At 38.7% G+C, this 27,227-nt stretch overlaps 1 protein-coding gene and 1 long non-coding RNA gene across 3 annotated transcripts in view; one reads left to right on the plus strand and one right to left on the minus strand.

Annotated features, from left to right (window-relative positions):
- Positions 1–27,227, minus strand: part of LOC138165709 (uncharacterized) — a 42,466-nt gene that overhangs the window by 12,950 nt on the left and 2,289 nt on the right. For both annotated transcript variants that reach the window (XR_011169422.1, XR_011169421.1), the window contains exons 2-3: positions 26,186–26,299; positions 883–1,103 (exon numbers count right to left, since the gene is read on the minus strand). This is a non-coding gene — a long non-coding RNA (uncharacterized lncRNA). The remainder of the gene's footprint in view (positions 1–882; positions 1,104–26,185; positions 26,300–27,227) is intronic.
- Positions 21,196–26,190, plus strand: GPR45 (G protein-coupled receptor 45). Its single transcript, XM_069093961.1, has one exon. The coding sequence runs from the start codon at positions 21,465–21,467 to the stop codon at positions 22,584–22,586; it is 1,122 nt and encodes a 373-aa protein (XP_068950062.1). The 5' UTR covers positions 21,196–21,464; the 3' UTR covers positions 22,587–26,190.

A 27,227-nucleotide genomic window follows, 5' to 3' on the forward strand; every position in this document is an offset into this window, starting at 1 on the left:
ACTATAAAAAAAATACAAATAAATTCAAGCCTGCATCTGAAAATGCCCAACTTTAAATCAAGTAAGAATCAAGTACTTTGTCGTCTTCTGATAAAAGGAACTATGTAAGTATAAAGCTATTAGAGAGCTTTTGTGAATGCCAAATAATTTTTAGTCTTTAGAAAGGACTTTACAATACAAATGTTTCTTTTGTGTAGTAGGTCTGCACTGGGAGCCATTAAAACAGATGTGGCCCCAGAAGGCGAAAATCTGTCCTGTACATAATGTTTGCTTCCTAAAATTTTCATGATATAGTCAAGCAGGGGTGGGGAACCTCAAGGTCAGATGTGATCTTCTAGGTCCCTGGGTGTGGCCTTTTGACTGAGTCCAAGTTTTACAAAACAAATCCTTTTATTAAGAGGATTTGTTATATGAAGCTTTGATTTAGTCAAAGGGCTGCACTTGAGGACCTAGAGGGTCACATGTGACCTTGAGTCTACAGGTTCCCCATCCCTAATAAAGAGCATTAACTTTGGAGTCAGACATGGGTTCAGACCCTACATTTGATCATTGCTAACTCTTTGGTCATTACTTAAACTCCCTGTGCCTCCCTTTCCTCATTTGTAATAGGAGTGATTTGGACTAGATGGCCTCTGAGATCCTTTCCAGTTCTCTATCAATGATCCTTTGATCTTAAGAGGATAGCCTATGCAGCACAGAGAGAAGCAAAAGAAACTAGTCCCCAAAGAGGGTCTGAATAAGCCAGTTTGGTGTTTCATTGACCAAATCAATTGGAAAGAAGCAATGTCATATTGTGCAGCCCCAGAAAAGAGAGTGACTTTGATGTGCTGAGTCTTCTAATGATTCTCCTGTGACCATCCCTGTTCCATTCCCTTTACATACCTGAAGCCCTTGTCCACATCTTTCTTCCCTTCCTTCCGAATGAAATCGTCACCTTCATTCCAGAAATACTCATTCAGTTCCAAGACAAAAGTCTAATGTGCTCATTCCTAGAGTCATAACTAGATTCGAATGATGGAAGCTTTGCCCCAAGGCTTTGAACTCAGAGGATTCTGATAGCATTCACAACCCTTCAGCGGTGAAGAAACAACAGAGCTCAGCACCTAGTTAACAAGAATAATTAGTGAAAACAGGAAGCTACCAGATGGTGGAGGGAGGTGAGCTCTCTCTTCTCTTGCTGTAATCCCCTCCCACCCTGTAGCAACCTCCCATATGGTCTTCAGTCCGCTCCTCTCCCCGCCCCCTCCAATGCAGGTCATGCTTAACATTGCTTACCCCGAAATAGGAGCTCTTAACCCTAGGTTTGTGCATAGCATTCCAAGGGTCCATGAACTTGGATGGGGGGGGGGGATATGCAACTTTATTTTCATTAACCTCTAACTGAAGTTTAGAACTTCTTTAATTTAAAAAAAAATATTGTTTTGAGAATCCATAGGTTTCATTAGAACTCCAAAGGAACCTATGGAACACACACATGCATGCACACATGCACACACGCACACACATACTCACACACACTTTAAAAAGCCCCTGTCCTAGATGCTGTGGAACCTGCCACAGGTGAAAAAACTCATAGTCTAGAGCTCTTCTCATTCCATTAACCAATCCTTTTTCCACATGTTTGCTATTTAATGGGGATAGTAACTTTTAATTTGCTCATACAGGTAGACTAGTAGCAAAGCTGTGTTTTGTTAATAATAATTTTTTTCTAGGGTAGTTTAACTCAAAGAAATGGAGAGACAGGTCGTTTTAGTCCTCTACCATTTTTTCAGGAAGTAAGAACACATGGTATAACACCTGTTCTTAAACATGACTATTCAATGTATGTTGAACAGCTTTCACATATTTTTCCCATTGCCAACAAAGTTATTGAAATTGAAGTATGCCATCTGGTGGGTTGTCTGTATCAGAAGACAGGTGACAGGTAGTGATGGATTCAAGCTGTTTCCGCAGGAAAACTGTTTCAGTCTTTTTAATTTGCCTAAAATGATTCCATTTCTTAAACTCTCCATTTTTAGACCCATGTGTTCTTAGGGTATAGGAAATAACAGTCCAGTAGTGCAACCACTTATTTGATAAAGGGATCAAGTTATTTCAGATGAAAGATCCCAGCATGTCACTCTCCATTTGACTCAGAATTCACACCATCCCATATATAGATATATACACACATGTATACACATATGTATATACATACACATATACACATTTATAGATATACATGTGTATGTCTATGTGAGAGATGTATCTGTGAATTGAAATGGATGAAAATACTGTTCTTTTCATAGCTGCTATATAATTCCATGACATTTTAAAATTTGTGACTTGGAATATCGGAAGAGTGTCACTCTTGCTGTAAAAGTCTGAGATAGGTCAGGAATAATGACTTTACATTGTATGTTGTTCAGTCGTTTCAATTGTGTCCTATTCTTCATGACCCCATTTGGGCTTTTCTTGGCAAAGATACTGGAGTGGTTTGCCATTTCCTTTTCTAGCTCACTTTACAGATGAGGAAACTGAGGCAAAAAGGGTGAAGTGACTTGCTTCAACTAGGGTCACACAACTAGTAAGTGTCTGAGGCCAGATTTGAACTCAGGAATATGAGTCTTCCTGACTCCAGGCCTGGCACTCTCTCTGTTACACTACCTTGCTACATCTTTTGGATTGTATAGTACTTAAGAACACAAGTGTTTTTCCCACATCGTAAAATCAAGTCAACAAGTTATTTATTGGATGACTACTATGTACTAGGCACTGTCTTTATCTTGGGATACAAGGAAGGGCAAAAAGCAGTTCCTGCTCTCAAGGAGTTCAGTGTCTAATGGGAGAGACAAATGTCAAAAGATCAGTCATCTTCCCGGGGAAAGGCAATACAGCAGAATGGATAGAGAGCTGACAAGAAGTCGAGAACTTGCGTTCCTATCCTATCTCCGACACATACTAGTTTTGTGACCCTTTGAAAGTCTCTTAACCTTTCAAAGAGTTGTGGTAAGACAATTGCTCTCCTGCATCGTCAGAATTTCCTCACTGGGGTGTTCCTTTCACCAATTAAATCACAAGTCCATACTAAAAATCTCCCTTGGACAATTCCCAAATTTAGAAATTATCTGCAACTGAAAGACCAAAGGGCTCCATGAATGAATGGCCCATTGCACTAACTCCTCAGTCTAAGTTTGTCAATCTGTTTTAAATACTTCCATGAACGAGGATTACGTAACTTTCTTTACAAACCTTTGATGGCAATGTTTAAGAGTCATTGTCAGGACTTTTCTTCTATAAATTGAAATTCCTCCGAGAACCCGTCAATTTTCCTTTTTTCTGTCCTCTACAGATGGGAAGACCTTTTGGTTAAGAAAACATCCTTTTTCCCATACTCCTTACTTTTCCAGACTTTTTCTTCTTTTTTTAATAATAGGCTTAACAATCATCAATAAACATACACATCTTGATACACAAAAACAAACAAACCAAAAAGAGGATTTGTATGAAACTAAACTGCTACTACATGGGTTTGTTTTCTAAATTATATATTAAATTAGCATGGTAGTAATAAAATTGCCTTGCCTCTCCTTCTAAACCTTTTTTGCTTTCTTCTCTATGGTTTTTGTGACTTTTTAATTTTTTCTTGTTTTTTTAAAACCTCTATCACTTCCCACCAACTCATCCCCCGAATCCCACCTCCCATCCCAAGCCTTCCATTATAAGGAACAATTGTACTTAATTGCAAAGAAATCAACTCAAAGCAAAAGAAATCAACATGTTGGCCACACCTTTAAAAAATGCCACATTGAGTATCTTATCTATCACATCTCAACCAAGACAATCTTTTCTAGGAAGTGTGTGTGTGTGTATACACATACAGAGTTCCAGCTATGGGAACTTCCTCTACTGATATATACTGATAACTAATCTATAACTTGTAATTTTTAATGAGTCACCAGCAGCCCTAAGAGGATAAGCCAATCTCCCATGGTCTCACAGCTAGTATGTGTTGAAGGCTGGTTTTCAAGAAAACCCAGGTTTTCTTGACTCAGAGGACCTGGGTTCAAATTCTGGATCACCTACTTCTGAGCTTAGACAAATCACTCAACCCCTCTGGGCTTGTTTCCTCCTCTGTAAAATAAGGGAATTGAACTAAATGGGCTCTAAGGTCCTTTCTGCTTCCAGATTTCATGATTCTTCTTCCTCCCTCCCACTACCCCATCCTGCTTTTCATAAATATAAATAGCGGATCAATCAGTCTTATTTTCCTTTTCACATTCTTCTGCTACATAGAATGTGCAGTCTGCCTGAGGAAGGAGTGCCAGCATTCTGACACCTCCCTTCCAGATTTTTCATCTAACCTCAGGCCAAAGTGACACTCAACAAAGAGAACTGCATTCCTAGAACACAGAGCCTCTGTGAATGTCAGCAAAGTAGCTTTCCTGTATCTGATAAAAACACAACAGAAAATAGTTGCTTGAGGTTTGGGGGAGGAGAGGAAAAGCAATAAGAAGGCATGGGGTGGATCTTGTAGCATCATCAGAATCTCAGCTCCTCCTATGGAGTATAACCTACAATATAATAAGCATTTATTTTATAACAAAGAAAAAACATGCTGCAAGCATTTGTCAAGGTAATTAAGACAATTTGATGACTTATACCCCTAAAACTGGGGAAAGGATAATGTACTCATTAAAAAAGGGAAAGAAAAATGTCTTTTATGATAAACTAGAGCTTGCAGGGGTAGATTATATGGAAGCAGATCTCAGCTTAGAACAAGAAAGAACTCCTAAGGGTAGGGACTGGAAATGTGACTTCACTAAGTGTGAGGAAATTCTGGCTATCAATATAAAGCAGTACTTTTTCTTAAATTTATAATCTTGTTGTCTAGAGCACTGAGAAGTTAAGGGATTGGTCATCCAGTCACTGTTTGTAAGAAGCAGGATTGAACCCATGTTTTCCTGGTTCTATGGTCAATTCTCTATTAAGTCATGTTACTTCAACAATTAGAGCTGACCAGAAATGAAATAGTCCAAAAAATTAACAAGTTAAGGCCCTGAGCAGAGATTGGGTGAGCACTTTTTGCAGTTATGTGTTCTAGAGAGGTGATTCATGTTTCAGGTAGGTATTTTATTAGATAACCAAGGAAAACACATCTATTTAGTCTCTTAGATGTATTCTCTTGTCCCTTTCCACTGCCATCACACTAGTACAGGCCCACATTACCAGACTTAGATTATTACCTTCCCCAGGGTCAACCTGGCACAGAGTTCTGCATATAGTGACTGACTAATAAGTGTTTGTTGACTGAATGCATGCATGCATGCATGAATGGATGGTGTTGAAATTCCTTCTGACATGATTCTATGTATTCAAATGCTGACTGATTATGGTCAGTATGGGTCTATTGTTTCCCTTTTGAATTCTTACTCTTTCTGGCATTACTTCCCTGGGTGGTGAAAGATTACTACAGGTCCCAGAGATGTGTTATATGATTCTTTGTCACATTTATAACTCATTTACCCCTTAGTAATCTTTTGCACCAAGAAAGGGGAAGTGGATTCTTTATTACAAAAATTTTTTTGCAGAAGGATATTAGAAGTTTCTATAAAGATATGTCAGTACTGAAGTACATTTAAACATATCTTCAGAAACAAAAACAAACAGGTTTGTAATTTCATCCTGCAGAAACTATGAGTGCTACATGTTCAGACACAGGAATGAGGCTGTTTTATAATGCATATTATATAGGTAAATAATAAGTATGAAAAATTAAGTGTTACTCATTGATAGAAAGATAGCCTGTGAACTTTATTAAAAGCAAATGAGCTATCTGTTCCCAATATTTATAGAGACATTACTTGTAATTGTGAAAAAGAGAAGGCAACTTAAGTGTCCAATACCTAGAGAATGACTGAATGGTAGGTCCATTAATGAAATGGAATGTATTTCTCATAGATTTATAGATTTAGAGCAGAAAGGGCCTATTTTACAGGTGAAGAAACTGAGGCAAAGAGATGTGACTTAGCCAAGTTTGTACAAGTAATGGCAGTGGCAGAATAAGGATTTGAAGCTAGATGCTTTAGTTGCAAATTTACTGCTCTTTCCTCTGCCTGAATGTGACAAAACACAAGAAAAGAAATTTTCAAAGACATATCAAATGATACAATTGGAAGAAAGTAGAAGCAGATTGGTATTCATATTCTTCTAGAAAAGGAAAATATACAAAAAAATAGAGGATCAATTGAACAATAATGAAAGGGAAAGAGCAACTGAGAAGTTATCATAGTTATCTGTATGTCAGTGATTATTTTTAAGGTTTAAGTAAATTGTGTAACCTTAGACATGTCATTTAACCTCATGTGCCTCAAGCCAACTCATAGCATCATAAACTTAGAGCTGGAAGTGACCTTGGAGCCAATCCAGTCCAACCCCTCATTTTACAAATGAAGTAATTGAGACTCAGAAAAGTTGTGACTTGGTGAAGGTCATATAGCTATTAAGGGCCAGAGGTAGGATTTGAAGCCAGATCTTCCTGAACACAAGTCTATTACTGTATCCTCTATGTCATAGTAAATCATAGATGAACTACAGTCCATCTCAGTAAAGGGCATTCTCATAGTAGGAGTTGTGTATACCTAGAAATACTTGCATAACAGAGTGACCTACACTTACTAAGGCTCCATCTGTAACAAGAGACCACCATTGGTGATGCCTATCTTTGTGTTGGATTGAAGGGAGGGAGAATAGACATCTCTAGCCTCTTCTCTTTCCTCTCTTTTCCAAGAAAGACTTTCATTCCTGCCAGAAGGGGAAGCAGAAGATTGGAGCCAGAATCTGTTCTACTACTCTCCTAAGAGAGTGAGGGACACTTGGGTGGAAAGTACCAGGCCTATCTGTTCCCTTAACTATTATTAGTTAAGGGGAGATGGTTGGGTTCAAGCTAACTTCTGATTGTTTTTCCATTATTATTGGGGGAAAGGAGCACCCCAAACTCTAAATCCAAGGTAGGCATCACCCCTCTCCCATCAATATCAGTTCCACAATGAATGCACATAGTAAATAGCAAAGAAATCCATTTATCCAAATCATAGCAAAAACAGAAATAAGAGAAGGCATACATAACAGAATACACACACACACACACCATAATACAGAGTGAAAGACCTTTCTCATTGGGAGCAGGTAACTCAGTTCAACTAAGAGAGAACCTTGGATCTCATGCAAAAGGAAATGCCCCACAATTTCTGCTGTAGTAAGCTAGAGATAGAAACATGGTGAAGACTGACAGCTCTTCTCATGTCTTCTCAGTCTTTGTCTTCAGCAACCTAAGGTGGGGTTGGTCTCTTCCATCTTCCCTCTTGAAGACAAAAGGGAGAAGAGCCTGAAACAACTGGATACTTAAATACTTCCCAAGAAGACTAAGCCAAGAACTGAAGCCCTCTTGCCTTGCCAACTACACCCTGCTCCTATTGCAGGGCAAGGCATTCATCTCCACCATAATCCCATAATTTGGGTGCTTGGGACAAGAGGGTTACGCTTGTAAATAGGCATTTAGCTGATTTTGTTGTAGTTTAAAGTTTATCAAAACTTGTTCAGATAATTTTTAAAAATCAAAGTTTCCCATAGTTGTTGATTATGTCTCCTATAAATAAGTCTCATGGTCTCCTGGTTAAGAAAAGTCGCTGAAGCCTAATGTTAGTCAGTGGTATAAAAATGAAATCGTAAAGTTTTCATAACAAAGCTTGTTCCTTCTTTTCAAGTTGTATGAGAAAGAAAAAAGAAAGAAAGAAGGAAGAGGGGGAGGAAGGAAGGGAAAGAAAGAGAAAGGAAGAAGATATAGGAGTAGGAGTGATGAGACCTCATTCCTGGTCCTGGATCTCCCAATATTTAACCTCGAGCTTAATCTGATTGACTCAGTTTCCTCAGTCATCAAAGAGAAATGATGCCATTTCTTCATTTAGATCACAGTGCTGTTACAAGGATGAAATGAGATAAGATATTTGAAAGAGCACCTTTTATTGTTGTTTAGTCATTTCAGTCAAGTGAGTCTCTGTGATCCCATTTGGGGTTTTCTTGGCAAAAACACTGGAGTGGTTTGCCATTTCCTTCTCCACATCTACAGATGAGAAAACTGAGGCAAACAAGGTTAAGTGACTTGCTCAGGGTCACATAGCTAGTAAACGTCTGAGGTCAAATTTGAATTTGGGTCTTCCTGACTCCCGGGCCAATGTTCTATCCACTGTGCCATCTAGCTGCCTGAAAGACACCTAGAAAGTTTAAAGTTCCATGCAAAACAAAAACATAAGAAGTAAGGTCAGCTTAGCAATGACATATCCTCTTCGGAGATTGTTTATTCTGTCTTCTACTGCTTCTTTGGGCAGCATTCTGGCCCAAAGTCAATGACAATGGACTTTGAATCAGAAAGTCTTAGATTTAAATATTTCCTGACAATAGCTGAGGGCCTCTGCTAAGTAATTTCATTTCTCTGAAGTTCAATTTCCTCATCTGTAAAAGGAGGGGATTGGACTAGATGGCTCTTAGGTCCCTTCCTGTGCCAACTCTGATCCTATGACTCAGTAAAATGTTTTGTAAATTTTCATCAGAGTATCTATATGAAAACACATACACAATAGTGCAACTCAAACAATCCTGGCCTATTCTCTAGGACCTAATTTTACCATGAAGTTACAAATATTTAATTAGGTTGTTTACTTTCTCTTCTGATCATTAGTCTAGATTACTGATTTCCAAACATTTAAAATTGCATATTTCAATCAGTAGACTTTTTTTAATAATTGTATTTATATAAATATTTGATTTTAAAACTTTGAATTCCAGATTCATTCCCTTCCTCCCTTGTCATTCACCCTTACTGGGAAGATAAGCAATTCAGTATAGGTTGTACACATATAGCTATGCAAAACATTACCATGGTAGATATATTGTAAAAGACTGACTATATTTCCCTCCCTCCTGTCCCACCTCCCACTTGTTCTATTCTCTACTTTGATCCTGTCCCTTTTCGAAAGTGGGTGCTTCCAATTTCCCTTCCCTCCAGCCTGCCATCCCTTCCATCATCCTCCCTCTCATTCCCTCCCCCTTTATACCTTCCCCCCTACTCTCTTGTAGGGTGAGATACTCTATTTAGTGTGTATGCCATTCCCTCAGTGAGCCAAATTCAATGAGAATAAGGTTTTGCCTTTTTGCCTTCCTGTTCTTCGCCTCTATTGTAACCATTTTCCCTTGCCTCTTCTATATGAGATAGTTTACTCCATTCTGTCTCTCCCCATCTCCTCTCATCATATTCTTCTCTCACCTCTTAATTTCACCTTTTAAGTGTCATCCCTTCCTATTAAATCAGTCCTGTGCCCTCTATCTATGTCAACATATATAAACACAATCACATATGTATTCACATGCCCATATACCCTCCTCTCTCTCTCTCTCTCTCTCTCTCTCTCTCTCTCTCTCTCTCCCCCCCTCTACCCCTCTCTCTCTCCTTTCTTTTTCTTTTATTAATTTTTTTTTTTCCTTCAACTATTTTTATACTGAGAAAAGTTTCATCAGTTACAATGATTGATTTTCCATGTAGGAATGTAAATAGTTCAACTTTGATAAGTTCCTTATGATTTCTTTTCCCTGTTTACCTTCTCATGCTTCTCTTGCTTCTTGTATCTGAATATAAAATTTTCTATTCAACTCTGGTTTTTTCATCAAGAATGCTTGAAAGTCCTCTATTCCACTGAATGATCATATTTTCCCCTGAAACATGATACTCAGTTTTGCTGGATAGGTTTTTCTTGGTTTTAATCCCAGCTCCTTTGCCCTCCAGAATATAATATTCCAAGCCCTTCGATCCCTCAGTGTAGAAGCTGACAGATCCTGTGTTATCCTGATTGTGTTTCCACAATATTCAAATTGTTTCTTCCTGGCTGCTTGTAATATTCTCTCCTTGATCTGGGAATTTTGGAACCCAGTGATTTCTCATAAAGTCATTAGCTTCCATTTGCTCCAATCTAATTCTTAAGGAATGATTCACTGCAGTGAGCTTTTGAGATTCTTTTTCCATCTGGCAAATTCGGCTTTTTAAGGCATTATTCTCCTCATTGCCTTTTTGAATCTCTTTTGAATAATTTGAGTTAGTCTATTTTTAAAGGTGTTATTTTCCTCAGTCAGGTTGTTGACTCTCATTTCATAATTTTCTTTCATTGTTCTCATTTCTCTTCCCAATTTTTCCTCCACTACTCTTATTTGCTTCTTAAGGTCCTCTATGGCCTGTAACCAGCTCATATTTTTCTTGGAAGCTTTTGGTGCAGGAGTTCTGACTTCACTGTGTTCCTCCTGTTCTATACTTTGATCCTTTTTGTCCCCAAAATAGGAGTCTGATGTTGGATTGCTTTGCTTGCTTTGCTTCCTTTGCCTGCTCATTTTACCCCTCAGTCACTTGACCCCTGGGCTTTTTGCCACAGTAGGACTCTGCCACCAGATAGGGGAGCTTCTTTCCAAATGCTGGGGTTTTCTCATCTGCTGGAGGTATTAGATGGGTGCCCTCTCTGAAGCCTCCACACACTCTGGCAAGCTGGACACACACCCCAGGACCTCCACCCTAGGCTGCAGTCCAGATCCAAGCAGGTTAAAGCAAGAATGCGCTGGCTGGCTGTGTTGATGTCTCAGCGGCTTCTCCTTCCAGGGAATAAAGGCCAAGGCACCCCAACTACTGGATTCCAAAATCCACACTGCACTGACCTCTCACTTTATCCTTGGCATCTATGTGTCGATAATTCTGGTAACAGCCACAGCTGCTGGTGATATGGTGATATGAAGTCCCTCTGGCTGGTGGCTGGTCAGGCCCACCCTGGGGCTAAAACCTTGGGGGTGGGAGGGGGGCATAGAGTCAACTCCCAGAGAGCTGCGCTAGCCAATTCCTGCTGGTTTTCTGGGCTGTCCTCAGCATGAGGTTAGCTTCTTTGTGTCATTTTGTGGGTTCTGTCATCAGTAAATGTTTTTGAGCATATATTCCCAATATATGTGTATATACATATGTATATATGAATACATACATAAGTATATATGCTACTGTATTAATAATAAGGTATACTATAAAACATAAACAATTAGTCATTTTAGAGGGGCAGAGCCAAGATGGTAGAGTGAAAGCAGGGATTTCCTTGAATTCTCTCCCAAATACCTGTAAAAAAAATGACCCTATGGGGCTGCTAGGTGACGCAGTGAATAGAGCACTGGCCCTGGAGTCAGGAGGACCTGAATTCAAATTCTGCCTCAGACATTTAACACTTACTAGCTGTGTCACCTTAGGAAAGTCACTTAACCCCAATTGCCCTGCCTTCCTCCCCCCAAAAAGACAAAAAAAAGTCCCTAAACATATTCTAGAGCAATAGAACCCACAAAAATGATAAAGTGAAACAAATTTCTAGCCTAAGACCACCTGGAAGGTCTATAGGAAAGGTCTATTGCATCAATCTGAGAGAGGAGCCCAGTCCATCCTGGGCTGTTCAGGCACAGACTGGGCCCCAGCAAATCCAGAATAGGCCTCAGGAGACTGAATCACTGGCAGCTGTGGTGGTTTCCAGACTTCTCAACCCACAAATGCCAAAGACAACTTAGAAGGTCAGTGGGAAAAGTCTGTTGGACTTGGGGGAGAGAGGAGCATGGTCTGGCTCCAGCCTGGGGGCAGCAGCTGCTTCTGGAACTCTCAGTCCAAAGATGGTAAGGAAATCAAGTGACTGATCAGAGGGGGATTGCAGGGATCTCTTTGCTGGCACTGAGGCAGGATTCTTTTGCTTTGTCTATGCTTCAATATGGGTCACAGTCCTGGGTGGCAGTCCTTGGGTGAGGAGGAGTAAATGGCCTGTGGCTGTTGTGGAGAGGGAATCCTCCTCACAGTTCCAAGGAAAAAGAGAGTGCTTATGGTGACTTACAGACCAGAAGAAGAGTAAACACCTTTCCTTCGCTCCTGCCACCTTGGAAGAAAGGAAAATTTACAGATCCCTAGAAATGTCTCTGAAAACAGTTGCATAAAACCCCTGAAGCTTGGGACAGTGCACTTTCTACTCTGGAAACAGAGTCCTAATTTAACAAAGGCTAAAAAGTCAAGTGATTGGGAAAATGAGCAAACTGTTGGAAAAAAACCTCAAAATATAGAATCTTACTTTGGTGATAAGGAAGATCAAAACATACAACCTAAAGAAGACAACAAAGTCAAAACTCCTACATCCAAAGCCTCCAAGAAAAATATGAATCAGTCTCAGGCCATGGAAGAGCTAAAAAAAAAAGCATTTTGAAAATGAAGTAAGAGTAGTAGAGGAAAAATTGGGTAGAGAAATAAGAGTGATGCAAGAAAATCATGAAAAAAAGAGTCAACAGCCTGCTAAAGGGACCCCCCAAAAATACTGAAGAAAATAACACCTTAAAAAATAGACTAACCCGAATGACAGAAGAGGTCCAAAAAACCAGTGAGGAGAAGAATACCTTTAAAAGCAAAATTGGTCAAATGGAAAAGGACGTCCAAAAGCTCACTGAAAAAAAAATTCCTTAAAAATTAGAATGGAGCAAATGGAACCTAATGACTCTATGAGAAATCAAGAAATTATAAAACAAAACCAAAAGAAGGAAAAAAAAGAAGACAATGTGAAATATCTCATTGGAAAAACAACTGACCTGGAAAGTAGGAGAGATGATTTAAAAATTATTGGACTGCCTGAAAACGATGATCAAAAAAGAGTCTAGATATCATCTTTCAAGAAATTATCAAGGAAAACTGCTCTGATATTTCAGAACTAGAGGAGAAAAAGTGAAAGAGAAAGTGAAAGAATCCACTGATCACCTCCTGAAACAGATCCCAAAAGGAAAATTCCTAGGAATGTTGTAGACAAATTCTAGATTTCGCAGGTCAAGTAGAAAATATTGTAAGCAGCCAGAAAGAAATAATTTAAGTATTGTGGAAACACAATTAGGATAACACAAGATTTAGCAGCTTCTACATTAAGGGATTGGAGGGTCTGGAATATGATATTCCAGAGGTCAAAGGAACTAGGATTAAAACCAAGAATCACCTACCCAGCAAAACTGAGTGTGATACTTCAAGGGAAAAAATGGGATATTCAATGAAATAGAGAACTTTAAAGCATTCTAGATGAAAAAGGCCAGAGTCAAATAGAAAATTTGACTTTCAAATACAAGATTCAAGAGAATCATGAAAAGGTAAACTAGAAAGAGAAATCATAAGGGACTTATTAGGGTTGAACTGTTTACATTCCTACATGGAAAGATGATATTTGTAACTTATGAGACCTTTTTCAATATTAGGGTAGTTTGAGGAAATATGTATATGTGTGTGTATGAATATGTGTGTATATATATATATGTATATATATATACATAGACAGAGGGCACAGGATAAGTTGAATATAAGGTATGATATCTAAAGAATAAAATTATTGGCTGAGAAAGGAATGTACTAGGAGAAGGAGAAAAGGAGAGGTAGAATGGAATAAATTATTTCATATAAAAGAGGCAAGAAAAATATTTTACAGTGGAGGGGAAGGGGGGGAGGTGAAAGGGAATTAATAAACTTTATTTCCATCAGATTTGACTGAAGTAGGGAATAACATGCACATTCAATTGCGTATGGAAATCTATCTTACCCTACAGGAAAATAGGGGGAAAGGGATGAAAGAAGGGAGGGAAAATGGAAGGAGGAGTAATCATAAGCAAACACTTTTGAGGTGGAACAGAGTCAAAGGAGAGAATGGAATAAATAAATGGGGGGGGGAGCAAGATAGGATGGAGGGAAATATAGTTAGTTTTTCACAACATGACTATTACAGAAATGTTTTGCATGACTATGCATGTATAACCTACATCATATTGCTTGCCTTCTCAGTGAGGGTGTATGGGGAGGGATGAAGGGAGAGAATGCGGAGCTCAAAAGTTTTAAAAAATAAATGTTAAAAATTATTTTTAGATGCAACTTGGAAATAAGATATACAGGCAATAGTATATAGAAATCTATCTTGCTCTACAGGAAAATAGAAGGGAAAGGGATAAGAAAAGGTGGGGAGAATAGAAGTGAGGGCAGATTGGGGGAAGGGGTAATCAGAATGAATACTGTCTTAGGGTGGGGGAGGGGAGAGATGGGGAGAAAATGTGGAAGTGAATGTTGAAAACTAAAAATAAATAAAAAATAAGCAATATTGAAATGGGGAAAAAAGGCAAGGTTAGAAACAAAGCAAAAAATAGTCATTTCATTTTACTTTATTTTATTTTAAATATAGTCTGAGACATTTATTAGTTCTATGATGATGGATATGTCACTGAACCTCTTGGAGAGCCTCAGTTTCTTCATCTATGAAATGGAAATAATATTTGTACCACCTACCATACATTGTTAGGTGAGCAGTTGTTAATGGAGGCCCAAGCCAATGATGCCTCTGATGAAAGGGAGAAGGTGTGAATGTAAATGATTGCTTATTTGGTGTCCAAAAAATCATCATGGGGCAGCTAGGTGGTGCAGTGAGTAAAGCACCGGCCCTGGAGTCAGGAGGACCTGAGTTCAAATCTGACCTCAGACACTTAAACTAGCAGTGTGACCTTGGGCAAGTCACTTAACCCCAATTGCCCTCCAAAAAGCAAAAACCAAAAAAAAATTTTTTTAATCATTATTTTTAAAGCATGAGATAAAGAACAAAGAGTATTTGATTCTGGAGGCTGCTGGGAGCCAGTCGAATTTATTGAGTAAAGTGATGTGGTCAGACACTCAATTTAAGAAAACCATCTTGAGTATGGAATATGGAACCATATGGAATACAATAAGAGCTGAGATATGGAAATCGAATTAAAGGCTATTGCAGTAGTCTATATGAGAAAGCTCCTTGAGAGCAGGGACTTTATATCCTGCTCTGTATCCCCAGCTTTCTATTCCCAGCACTTAGTACAGAATCTGGCATATAGTAGAGACTTAATAAGTATTTATTGACTGACTGATTAGGTGAGCAGAGAAAGGCTATGCAAGATATATTGTAGAGGAAGAATGGATGAGACTTGGCAACTGATTAAAAGTGTGGTGTGAGGCAGAGCCAGAAGCCAAAGATGATGTCAAGTTTACACACCTGAGACACTAGAAGTTTGGTGGTTATCTTGATATAAATAGGGAAGTTTGGAAGGGAGTAGGTTTTGAGGGAAAGATAGTGTAATGAGATCTATGATACAGATTGTAGCCCATCCATGCCTTCCCATCCTGAACAAATCACTCCGCCCACCTAAAACAAAAAAGAGTGAGGAAGAGCTCTTATTCACCAGACACTGGCCTAGAATTCAAGGTCCTCAGGATGGTACCAGGCACATTGAGGTAAACTAGAGATAGGGTATAGATATGCTGGGGGGGAGAGGAATTTTACATTTGTGGCTGATAGTGTGGGTCATAGTTAGTTTGTGACCCTGAGAGGCCAACACCCCAGAGCAAAGAGTTTCAGATCTTGTAAAGCCATGGTAGGCTAACTACAGGATGGGGTAAACTAGCTAGATGCCCAGCTAGAGGAGTGCTGGGCAACCATGGTTAAAAAAGGAGTGGGATTGCACTGGACACAAACCCCACAACTGGCGATCCTAAAAAGATTGGGATATGATCCATCTCCTTACTCTCCAATTGATTGCTCCTTGGGATCATAGGTTCCCAAAGGGGGCAGTACTACCCCCTGGGGAGCACTGGAACGATCAGTGGAGAACAGTGGTAGTAGCCTTAGGTGTGATTGGGAGCCACTGAATAAAAATAAGGGGGAAGCATAAAGAAAGAAGAAAAGAGAAGCAAAAATTTAAAAAGAGTACATATATGTTTCATCTGTTGTGTAATAAAGTCATGTTATTACATTATTGTCCAAATAAACACACAAAATGCAAGTTATAACCAATCAGTGGTTGAGTTTGCTGACAGGTCTTAATAAGTAAAGTGTTAACAGGTGAGGTCATCAGGCATTGTCAGGAAGTCCAGACTGCATTAGCAGAAGTAAATGCATGTAATGATTGTGTCACCAAAATTTCAATGCTGGAACCCCTCCCCCCACAAATTTACACTAAATTATAAAATTTACAATGTATCATATATATATATATATATATATATATATATTTGAAATGATGCAAAAATTAAAAAAAAATCAAGGGGTTGAAGAAAGTAAATTTCCTGGGGGATACTGAGTAATGTTTTTTTTTGAAAAGGGGGTGGTAGGCCAAATAAGTTTGGGAACCTCTGCTTTGGGTCATGCTGTGATTAGCTAGAGGTCTGGAATCCCAACTTTGGAAACAACTAAGATAGAATTTAGAAACTGTGGTAAGCATCTCATAATGGGTCAGGTCCCAACCTTACATTTCACCCCACTCCTCATTTTCTAGTTCACACAGTAGCATCCATCCATTACCTTTTAAATCCAGGTAAAGATCAGGTACATTATTCTCTTAATTTAGATCAGTAAGAGAACATGTCTTCTGTTACCATTCATTTTCTTTGGTACTGCAGTTTTGGGGAATTCTGTTGTCATAATAAATTCTATTTCAACCTCTTTTTTTTTAACTCTGTATGTATTTATGTGTTAAGGGTGCTTGTTAATAAATTCTATTTCAACCTCTTTTTTTTTTAACTCTGTATATATTTATGTGTTAAGGGTGCTTGTTTTAAACAATAAACCATTGAGTTCTGCTTTCTTATCCATTCTACCACCTTCCTCCTTTTATAGGCAAATTCATTCCATTTACATCAACAATTATGATTGGGTTTTTTTTTTTTTCTCTCCATCAAATCCAGCTATAATGGTCAGTTAAGTGGCACAGTGGATATAGTGATGCACTTGCAGCTAGGAAGAACTGAATTCAAATCTTTCCCTTCATCAGACACTCATTTAGCTGTGTATGTGACTACAAGCAAATCATTTAACCTCTTTCAGCCTGTGATCCCTCATCTATAAAATGGGGATGATAATAGCACCCACTTCTCAGACTTTTGAGGACAGCATATATAAAGTGTTTTGAAAATTCTAAAGTTTTGCAAATTCTAAATTCTAGCTATGGAAATGCTAGTTATTTTTAAAGACAGCTAGGTGGCCTACTGGGTAAGAATGCTAGACTCAGGGTCAATAAGACCTGAGTTCAAATTCTTCCTTAAACACTGTTACATTTAGTAACTATGCGATTCTGGAAAAGGCATTTAACCTCTCTACCTCAGTTTTGTCATCTGTAAAATGAAAGTAGCAGTAGCTCGCCCTTATGGGGTTGGTGTGGGAATCAGATGAAATTACATATAATCTAGTATTTTGCAAGCCTTAAAAAACTATACAAATACTAACTTGTGTCTAGAACTGGAAAGACTTCAGAAGTCCTCAAGACCAATCTTCTCATTCCATAGATTTAGAGAGTTATCTAAATAGAACACTGGGAGGAAAACAACTTGTCCAGAGGCACAAAGCCATTAAATGTCAAAGGTGGGATTTGAACCCAGGTCTTCCTAATTTTAAGGCTCCTCTGAAATCGACTGAGCAAGTGGTTTATAGCTTGGAGTGAGGGTATTTGGGAATTAGGCCCAGAAGTGATAATAGTTCTGCTAGAAGGCCCCATTGACCATTTCTCCTGCCACTGGCTCCAAACTTCTGCTGAAGGGTCTTTAAGTGGGATGCAGAGAATGGGGAATCATAAATCTGAAAGAGAAGTTAAGAGTTCCTGATGGACCTCTACCCTACATGAAAACATCTCTAAACTTCTATCATCTTGGTGGCCATGACCTGGGGCATGAATTAACAATAATAGGCAGGTGCTGTTACTATTTCCATTTTGCACATCAGGAAACTAAGACCCAGAGAAGTTAGTACCTTGCCAGGGTCACATAGCTAATAAGTGTCCAAGGCAGGATTTGAACTTGGGTCTTTCAAGTCTAGCACTCTATCCACTATACCACTAGATGCTTAATTGGTGAATAATGATAAGGTGCCCTTGCATTAGTTTTTTCTTTTATTTCCTCTAGGAATCTTTTGGATTCTTTCTTTCTTTTGAATTCTCTCTCTCTGTCTCTGCCTCCCTCTCTCCCTGTCTGTCCCTACCTCTTTCCTTTCCTCCTTTTCCCTTACACTGTCTGTCTGTCTGTCTGATTTATTATTCCTTTCCCTTTGGGAAGGGGACATTTCTCATTGTTTGGGGGCTGATGGACGGAAGATCTGGGCTTTCCTGGAAGCTTTATTCGGCCAAGTTCCTGGAAGTCCTTATTGTTTATTTACTTTGTCCTAAAATGTGTCAAAGCCTTAGTTGAGTTCAATATTAATAGGAAGCCTGTGACAGAAATTCTAAATGGAAGTTTTAAAAATAAGCAGTTTCTCAGAAGCCCAAACACCCTTAATTTAAAAATATCTCAAAGGGTGGGAGGAGATGGAATCTCTTGCAATATTTGCTACTTTTGTTGAGCATTAAATTGTTCTTTGTAATAAGTATGGTAAGTCAACATTATATCACATAGAAAGCTGTAGGTCAGACATTGGGAGGAAGTTCCTGATAAGAAAAAATATTAGCAGAGGTTTAGGCTAAATGCTCTTTGAGTGTCCTTCAAAATCTACATTTCTGTAATCATTACATATGGCAGATACCAGGACACAAAACCTTACAGAAAATTTTGGCACTTCTCTCACCCTTATCCCTCACGTTCTTTGCTATGCAATCCTCTTGTCTATAATGTGTCTGTAATATTTTTCACATTTATTCCCCCCACCCCCACCCCTTTTACTGCCTTGTCACTATCACCCCTTGCTGGGACTACTATGGCCAAATTTAAACCTTCCATGCTAGATAAGAACCTTTTAACATGTTTTTTTCCAATACTCTATAAACCGCCAAACTCATGCTACTTTCCAATTTCTCCCATCCAAATTCTACTCTTCAATTCTTTCACAAGGCTTTCCATGAATATTTTTTCCTTCCAAAATGATGACTCATCTGTTAATGTAATCCTGTTGATTTTATTTTTTTCTATCATCTTAATTTTATTTTTTTTTATTACCAACTTTTATTCAAGCCTTTTTTAAACCTCAAAATATAAAACAGAAAAATCTGAGTAAAACCTAAGAAACAAAGGACCTCATTTGCCTATACAAGAAGTTCCCCAAAGTCTTAGTGGAGTGTTAAGCTCTTAAAGTAATTTAAATCTTTGGTGACCTCAAAATCTTGGTGAAGTCTTAAAACTACTAAAGCTTAAAACTGTGCTAAGATTTTTGGGATACCCTGTATAACCTTCCACAAGTAGTCTGTCACCTTTCTTTCAAAAACAAGAACATAGAGGTATGCTGCCTTCTCTTTCCTGTGGGACTAAGGCGGTCCTTGGAATTCTGAGTTTGGTAAAAACTTTTAGTATAATTTTTGTTTACATTGTAATTGAAAAAGACAACAGTCTTTTCTTAATGACAGAAATATGGAAATCTGGTACTATTTCTGACCCTGACCCATTTTTCCTTTCTTTTGTACAAAAAAAGAAATCATGGCCATATTCTAGGCTTACCTAAAACAACTTTCCCTCATTTTTATTTTCATAGATGCTCATTTTAAATTAAGTGCATCTTGAGAGAATTACAAATTACTTCAAAGTAAATATTGCTTTGCAAAGCCCTTGAAAGCTTCTCCAGCCTTAAAAACACAAGGTCTAGTTTTGCCAAATGTATATGAATTTCCAGTCCTTGAACATGGAAAAATAAAACAAAAGTGGTAAAATCTTTAGATAATTCTCCCAAAAATGAGAATTGTGTGTCCGGGAGCTAACTATTCTTATTAAAAACGAACCAGACAAGGCAATGACAATGGGAAGATTCAAAGGACATTTTTAAAAATAAATTAGAACATTAATTGATTCAACTCCACCCCTTGGTGGCACTGGTCCTCTTTGAAAGACAAACAGCAAGAATTAGGGTACTAGCACCCATGCTAGATGCTAGCAAACAATAACAAAAATGAAATAATCCCATAATAATAAAGCTGAACAAATCCTTGTTCAGAAGTTTTATGTTCTATTGGGGGAAGCAGCATGGATACAGATAAGTGGATACAAAATACATTGAGTAAATACAAAAGTAATTGGCTGGGGCAGCTAGGTGGTGCAGTGAATAAATCACTGGCCCTGGAGTCAGGTGGACCTGAGTTCAAATCCAGCCTCAGACACTTGACACACTGTGTGACCTTGGGCAAGTCACTTAACCCCAATTGCCTTGCCTTCCCCTGCTCCAAAAAAAAAAAAAGTAATTGGGAAAAGGGAAGAAAGAAAAGCACTAATAACAATTAGGAAGATCAGCGAAGGCTTCCTGTATGAGATGAAGCACTGAGCTAGGCTTTGAAGAAATCTGGGCATTCTACAAAAGGAAAAAAGGAAGGAGAGTATGCCTGTCCTGGGGAATAGCCTGTGTAAAGTTACAGAGGCAAGAAATTAAATGTTGTGTTAGTAGACCACGAAATAGGCCAGTTCTACTGGAATGCAGTGTGTGTAAGGAGAAATAATAATGTGAGGTAAATCTGGAACAATAGGGTGAATCCAGACTGTGCCTAACATAAGTCAAAATGTGACCCAAACTGTAAACCTTGAGGGTTGACACATAAAAATAAATGAAGAGGGGGGGAAAAGGAACTGTGCCCATTATAAATGGTCTTTGAAACTTTATACAAAACGACTATATTCTAAAACAAAGTGGAAATTTATTTTTAAAGGCTTCAAGGGAATTAATTCCCTTAGAAAGCATTTTCCATGCCTTCAAGGAGCCAAGTTCAGCTCCCAAACCTGGAAAGCCTAATTTCAAAAGACAGATTTTAGACCTCACTGAGAGGGCCATCAGCATCCTGGGATTCTGCCAGACAGAGACTTCATTCTACCATTCCAATTTCAAGGAGATTATGGTATAAAGTCTTATTACAAAGAATTCACCACTTCAGCCTTTTGAAGTAAGAGGGCCATTGACTTCTTTTTCTATGGTACTTCCCAGAGACCAAATAAAGCCCAGGCATATGAAGCTTTGTCACAACTCTTGAAATGTCAATAAAGAAATAAATCTTCCCTCTCTCCCCCACTCTTCACTGTTGTTTTCAGGATGGGTTTAAACTTAAGAAAAAGCAGCTGTCACATGTGTATACTTGTAAAGAATAATTCCTTTCCTCTCTGCATTCTTCTTTCCTTTAGGTCACAGTTCCCAGGAGAGAACGGAATGGAGGCTACAATCAGTTGTCACCAAAAAGAATCTTGCGAATCAATGATTTATGAATATAATTTCCCAACTAGCCTTTCATGTATGAAGCAGAACTTCCCCAAAGGCTTTTCTTTCATCTGTTAAGGCCTAACAGAGGTCTATAGGTGTACCACCAGACAATGTATCCAACAGATCAAAAATGGCAGTTACTATTGTATTAGTGGCGACCCTTTCCTCTATTGTTAGCCTGCCTAAAAAATTTTCTCAGTGATGGCTTGCAATGGTACTCCCATTGAGACTTATGATTCCCTCTTGCTGAACATGAGTAACCTGGCTATGGCATCCAGATCTGTAGCTTTGTCTACCCCACTCAGGATTTTGTTGGCACTAGTCATGATGCTGATGATTGCTGTTGGATTCCTGGGCAATGCCATTGTCTGCCTCATTGTGTACCAGAAGCCTGCGATGCGGTCAGCCATCAATCTGCTCCTGGCGACGCTGGCCTTTTCTGACATCATGCTGTCCTTGTGCTGTATGCCTTTCACGGCAGTCACCATGATCACTGTGAGCTGGCACTTTGGCGCCTCCTTCTGCCGTTTCTCAGCCATGCTCTATTGGTTTTTTGTCTTGGAAGGGGTCGCCATCCTCCTAATCATCAGCGTAGACCGCTTCCTCATCATTGTCCAGCGCCAAGACAAACTGAATCCCCAAAGGGCCAAGGTGATGATTGCAGTCTCCTGGCTTCTGTCATTCTGTATTTCATTTCCCTCCCTGATGGGCTGGACTTTTGTGGAAGTGCCTACCCGGGCCCCTCAGTGCGTACTGGGTTACACGGAGTTTCCAGCAGACAGGGCTTATGCTGTGACACTGGTGGTGACGGTTTTCTTTGTGCCATTCAGTATCATGCTTTATTCCTACCTATGCATCCTAAACACTGTGCGCAGGAATGCCATCAGGGTCCATAACCACACTGAGAGCCTCTGTCTGAGCCAGGTGGGCAAGTTGGGGCTGATGGGTCTCCAGCGGCCACATGCACTGAATATCGACATGAGCTTCAAAACAAGGGCCTTCTCTACCATCTTGATCCTCTTCATTGGCTTCTCCTTCTGTTGGCTGCCTCATACCATATTCAGCCTCCTGTCTGTGTTTAGCCGGAACTTTTACTACAGCTCTTCCTTCTATGTCACCAGTACCTATGTTCTGTGGCTTAGTTACCTCAAGTCTGTCTTCAACCCTGTCATCTACTGTTGGAGAATCAAGAAATTCCGTGAAGCTTGCATGGAGTTTCTCCCCAAAACATTCAAGATCTTCCCCAAAGTGCCTGGACAGACAAGGAGGAGAATCCATCCGAGTACTATCTATGTTTGCAGTGAACATCAGTCAGCAGTTTAGGGAAGAACCAGGCAGAGAAGATCTAGCAAATGGTCACGGGAAGGAATTTAGCTTTTGCTCTCAACATCTAACAGGGATAGTAGTTTGGCTGCCTTCTGTTGTTAGTGTTATGTACTGTTTTCATTCATTATTCCCCTAAACGACCCACTGTCCCAAACTGGGGGAGGAAACCATTCAACAAACTCAATTTAAGAAACCTATGTTGAGTACCTGCTGTGTCCAAGAAACTGCAGTAGACACCGGAGGGGGCATGCAGATCATTTTGTGGTACAATGGAAAGAGTCCTGGATCTGGAGAAAGAGGACCTAGGCTCAAAATCTGCTTCTGCCAACCTGTATGACCTTGGGAAAATAATTTAATCCTCTGGCCTCAGTTTCCTCATCCATGAAATTAGGGGGTCAGACTAGATAACCTTCAAGGTCTCTTCCAATTCTAAATCTACAATTTGATTAATAAAGCTGTCCTTGCTCTCAAGGAGTTTGTAATCTGGTAAAAAACCAGATGGGGTTACTCATTCATTACAAGTAACATGGTCTGATGAAAACTGCAGAGTAATTTTAAGAACATGTTGCATATGTATGTGTGTGGAGGAGGAGGGACATTGTGTTAAGATGATTTAGTTTTGTTACCTTGGCCCCCTTCCTAATACCCTTGTCCAGAGAAACTTGGTACCATATTGTAATAATATAAAAATACCGAAGGCAACCAGTCTGGTCAGTGTGATGTCATGGTATGACTTTTCTTTTTAATTGAAATTTCTCTCCTTTGCAGCAGTCTCTGTTGTTATTTATCCTTTGTTTTGGAAGAGGACCAAACTCTGTTTAGATTTGTATTCAATAGATACTAAGAACAAAATGTCCCCAAGTTTTAATCACTGATGTAGTATCTGTTTTTGAGCTGTCATGTTGTATACTGTTGGCAAACCAGTACTTAGTGGAGTAGCAAATTTAGCCTCTTGTCTCTCTACTTCAATCAGTCAATAAGCATTTATTATTATTGTGACTGAGCACTGTGTTAGGTATTGGGGATACAAGTACAAAGAATGAAATAATCCTTATTCAGTTCCTTATACACAGTGGTCTTTAAGGCATAGATTCTATCTTACGCACAATAAACTAAGTTTAGCTTCTGACTTGCCTTATCTGAATACACATGCACATACCATGATGCCTTTCTCTCCACTTGACCATGTGGAAGGTGTGGATAGCACAATGATCTTTTTTTTTCCTGGTTTTGTTTTTCTTTCAAATATTTTATTTTTTCCAATTACACATAAAAAATTTTAACTTTTTTTATTTGAGTTACAAATTCTCTGCCTTCCTCTTTCCCGTCATTGAGAAGGGAAGCAATTTTATATAGGTTACAAATGTGGTCATACAAAACACATTTCCATATCAGTCATGTTGTGAAAGAAAACCCAGATCCCCCCCAAAAAACCTCCAAGAAAAATAAAGCAAAAAAGTATGCTTCAATCTGCATTCAGACTCCATCAGTTCTTTCTCTAGAGGTGTACAGTATTTGTCATCATGAGTCCTTTGGAATTGTCTTAGCTTGTTGTGTTTCTGAGAATAGGTAAGCCATTTACAGTTGATCATTGTACAATATTGCTGTTACTGTATACAATGTTCTCCTGGTTCTGCTCATTTCTCTTTGCATCAATTGCATGAATTCATATAAGTCATAAAACCAGGGTTTTGGTTTTTTTAAACTACCCTGCTCATAAATTTATTTATTTATTTATTTTTAGTTTTCAACATTCATTTTTATAAGATTTTGAGTTATAAACTTTCCCCCTCCCTCACCTCCTCCTTCTCCAAGACAGCATGCAATTTGACATAAGCTATATATGTACAATCATATTAAACTTATTTTCATGTTAGTCATGTTGTAAAGAAGAATCAGAACCAAGGGGAAAATCATGAGAAAGAAAAAAAAAAGAGAGAAAATAGTATGCTTCAATCTGCATTCAGGCTCCATAGTTCTTTCTCTGGATGGGGCTAGCATTTTCCATCATGAGACTTTTGGAATTGTGACTTAGATCATGGTGTTGCTGGGAAGAGCTAAGGTTATCAAAGCTCATCATCACACAATGTTGTTGTTACTGTATAAAATATTCTCCTGGTTCTGCCCATTTCACTCAGCATCAACTCACACAAGACTTAACAGGTTTTTCTGAAATACACCTGCTCATCATTTCTTATGGAACAATAGTATTCATTACATTCATATACCACAACTTGTTCAACCATTGCCCAATTAATGGGCATCCTCTCAATTTCCAATTTTTTGTCACCACAGAAAGATCTGCTACAAATATTTTTGTACATAGGCGTCCTTTCCCTATTTTTATTATTTCTTTGGGAGACAGACCTAGAAGCAGTATTGCTGGAGCAAAGGGTATTCACAGTTTTATAGCCCTTTGGGCATAGTTCCAGATTGCTCTCCAGAATGGGTGGGTCAGTTCATAACTCCATCAATGCATTAGTGTCCCAGTTTTCCCACATCTTCTCCAACTTTCATCATTTTCCTGTTTTGTCATGTTAACCAATCTGACTGGTGTGGTGTGGTACCTCAGAGTTGTTTTAATTTGTATCTCCCTAATCAATAGAGATTTGGAGACTTTTTTTCATATTGGCTATAGATAGCTTTAATTTCTTCATCTGAAAATTGCCTATTCATATCCTTTGACCACTGCTCATCATTTTTTATAACACAGTAATTTTTCATCAAAATAATATATCACACCTTGTTCAGCCATTCCCCAGTTGATAGACATCCCCTCAATTTCTAATTCTTTGCCACCATAAAAGGAGATGCTATAAATATTTTTGTGCATATAGGTCCTTTTCTTTTTTTAAAAATCTCTTTGGGATACAGACATTGTACTATTGCTGGGTGCAAGGGTATGCTTTCTGGGCACAGTTTCAAATTGTTCTACAGAATGGTTGGATCAGTTTGCAACTCTACTAACAGTGAATTAGTGTCCCAACTTTCCTACATCCCCTCCAAAATTTGCCATTTTCCTTCTCTGTCATATTAACCCAGCTGATAGGTGTGAGGTGGTACCTCAGAGTTGTTTTAATTTGCATTTCTCTAATCAATAGTGATTAAGAACATTTTTTTAATATGACTATATAACTTTGATTTCTTTGTCTGAAAACTGCATATCATTTGATCATTTAACTGGGGAATGACTTGTATTCTTATAAATGACTCAGTTCTCTATATATTTGAGAAATGAGGCCTTTATCAGAGAAACTTGCTATACCTTCCCTTCCCCCCTCAGTTTTCTGCTTTTCTTCTAATCTTGGTTGCATTGGTTTTACTTAGCACACTGACTTCTTATCGTGGAATTCTTAGCCTCATGGTGCAGTGCCCTAAATCCAATTTACCTTCTGTACCTCTGCTCTCCTTTCTATTTTTTCCTTCCTTCTTCTCAACTCCCATTCTTCTATCCTCTCCTTTTTCTAAGATCTGTATTCCCCTTCTCTTTTTGAGTACTCAAAAGTACCCTTTAATTCATTCATATTCAATAAATTCTTATTTCTTTGTTTTCGTTGATTTTCTTTGCCTTTTAGGAATGGGAGAGTGATAGCTACCTATAAGTGGCTTCCTTAAATTCAGTCCTCCCTCTTCAGTTTATAAGATTGTTGATCACCAGGCCAATGTCTTTCCTGAGTACCAAATCCACTTCAGTAGAGGAATTGCTGCTTCTAAAGAGAGAAACAAAACTTCTTAGGGTATTCTTTTCACATCCATGTTCCTCCTACCTCCCTCTATGAGTATTCCCCTGCTTTCCTCCCTGCCTTTTACCTGGGTAGCTCACTTCTCAGAAACCCAAGCATGTTTCGAGGCTCTGGCAAGTTGCCTGGTTTTTGTCTATTTCTTTTTCACAGTGGTCCCTGTATGACATATGGCGGGCCTTGCCCATTCCAAGTGTTGCCAGAAGGCATTTGGTTGGACTTTTCTTTGTTTGGGTTACAGGATCATAAGCTCTTCGGTTTTGTTTCCCGGTTCAGGTTCAAATTTAGACTAAACAGAGCGTTAAAGATAAAACTCCAGAAGAGAAAGGTTCCATACCAACTTTGGCACTAACTTACTGTGTGACCTTCAGGCAATCATATAACCTCATTGGCTTTCTCACGTGTTAAATGAACTAGACGATCTCTTCAAGTGCCAAAATTTCCTGATTCAATGGGTCAAGGTCTTGCATGATTTGTGATTTAGATAGGTCTCAGAATAATCATAGCCCAGATTTAGTGCAAGAAAGCTAAAGGCGGGCTTATGTTTCAGTTTCCATCTTAAAGTTCTTGCCGAGGAACATCGTCTAACCTTTTTTATTGTCTTGTGAATAAAGAAAAACTACAAAGAAGCATTCTACATGTGAATATTATATATTATTATATTTCCTCATTCTACATATTATTTCCCATAAAGAGATAGTTGGATATTTCACTTAGTCTCATCTATTTAAATAAGATCCATCATGAAAACGAGCTGAGACCTTTTTTCACCTGAAATTGCATTAACATCCATATGCAGAAAAAGAAAAGGCTGGTTTCCTTTGCTTTGGAGCATTACCCTATGAAGTATTCAAATCTATTCAACTCTTTCTGGCCTGAATGCCAACATAGTTTTTGA

Source organism: Petaurus breviceps, unplaced genomic scaffold (assembly GCF_028583685.1).
Source record: "Petaurus breviceps papuanus isolate PSGF00001 unplaced genomic scaffold, PetGlider_PUasm1.0 214, whole genome shotgun sequence".
NCBI lineage: Eukaryota > Metazoa > Chordata > Mammalia > Diprotodontia > Petauridae > Petaurus > Petaurus breviceps.

Coding starts and splice junctions, on each gene's coding strand:
- GPR45 (XM_069093961.1), top strand. CDS start 21,465: ATGGCTTGCAATGGTACTCCCATTGAGACTTATGATTCCCTCTTGCTG.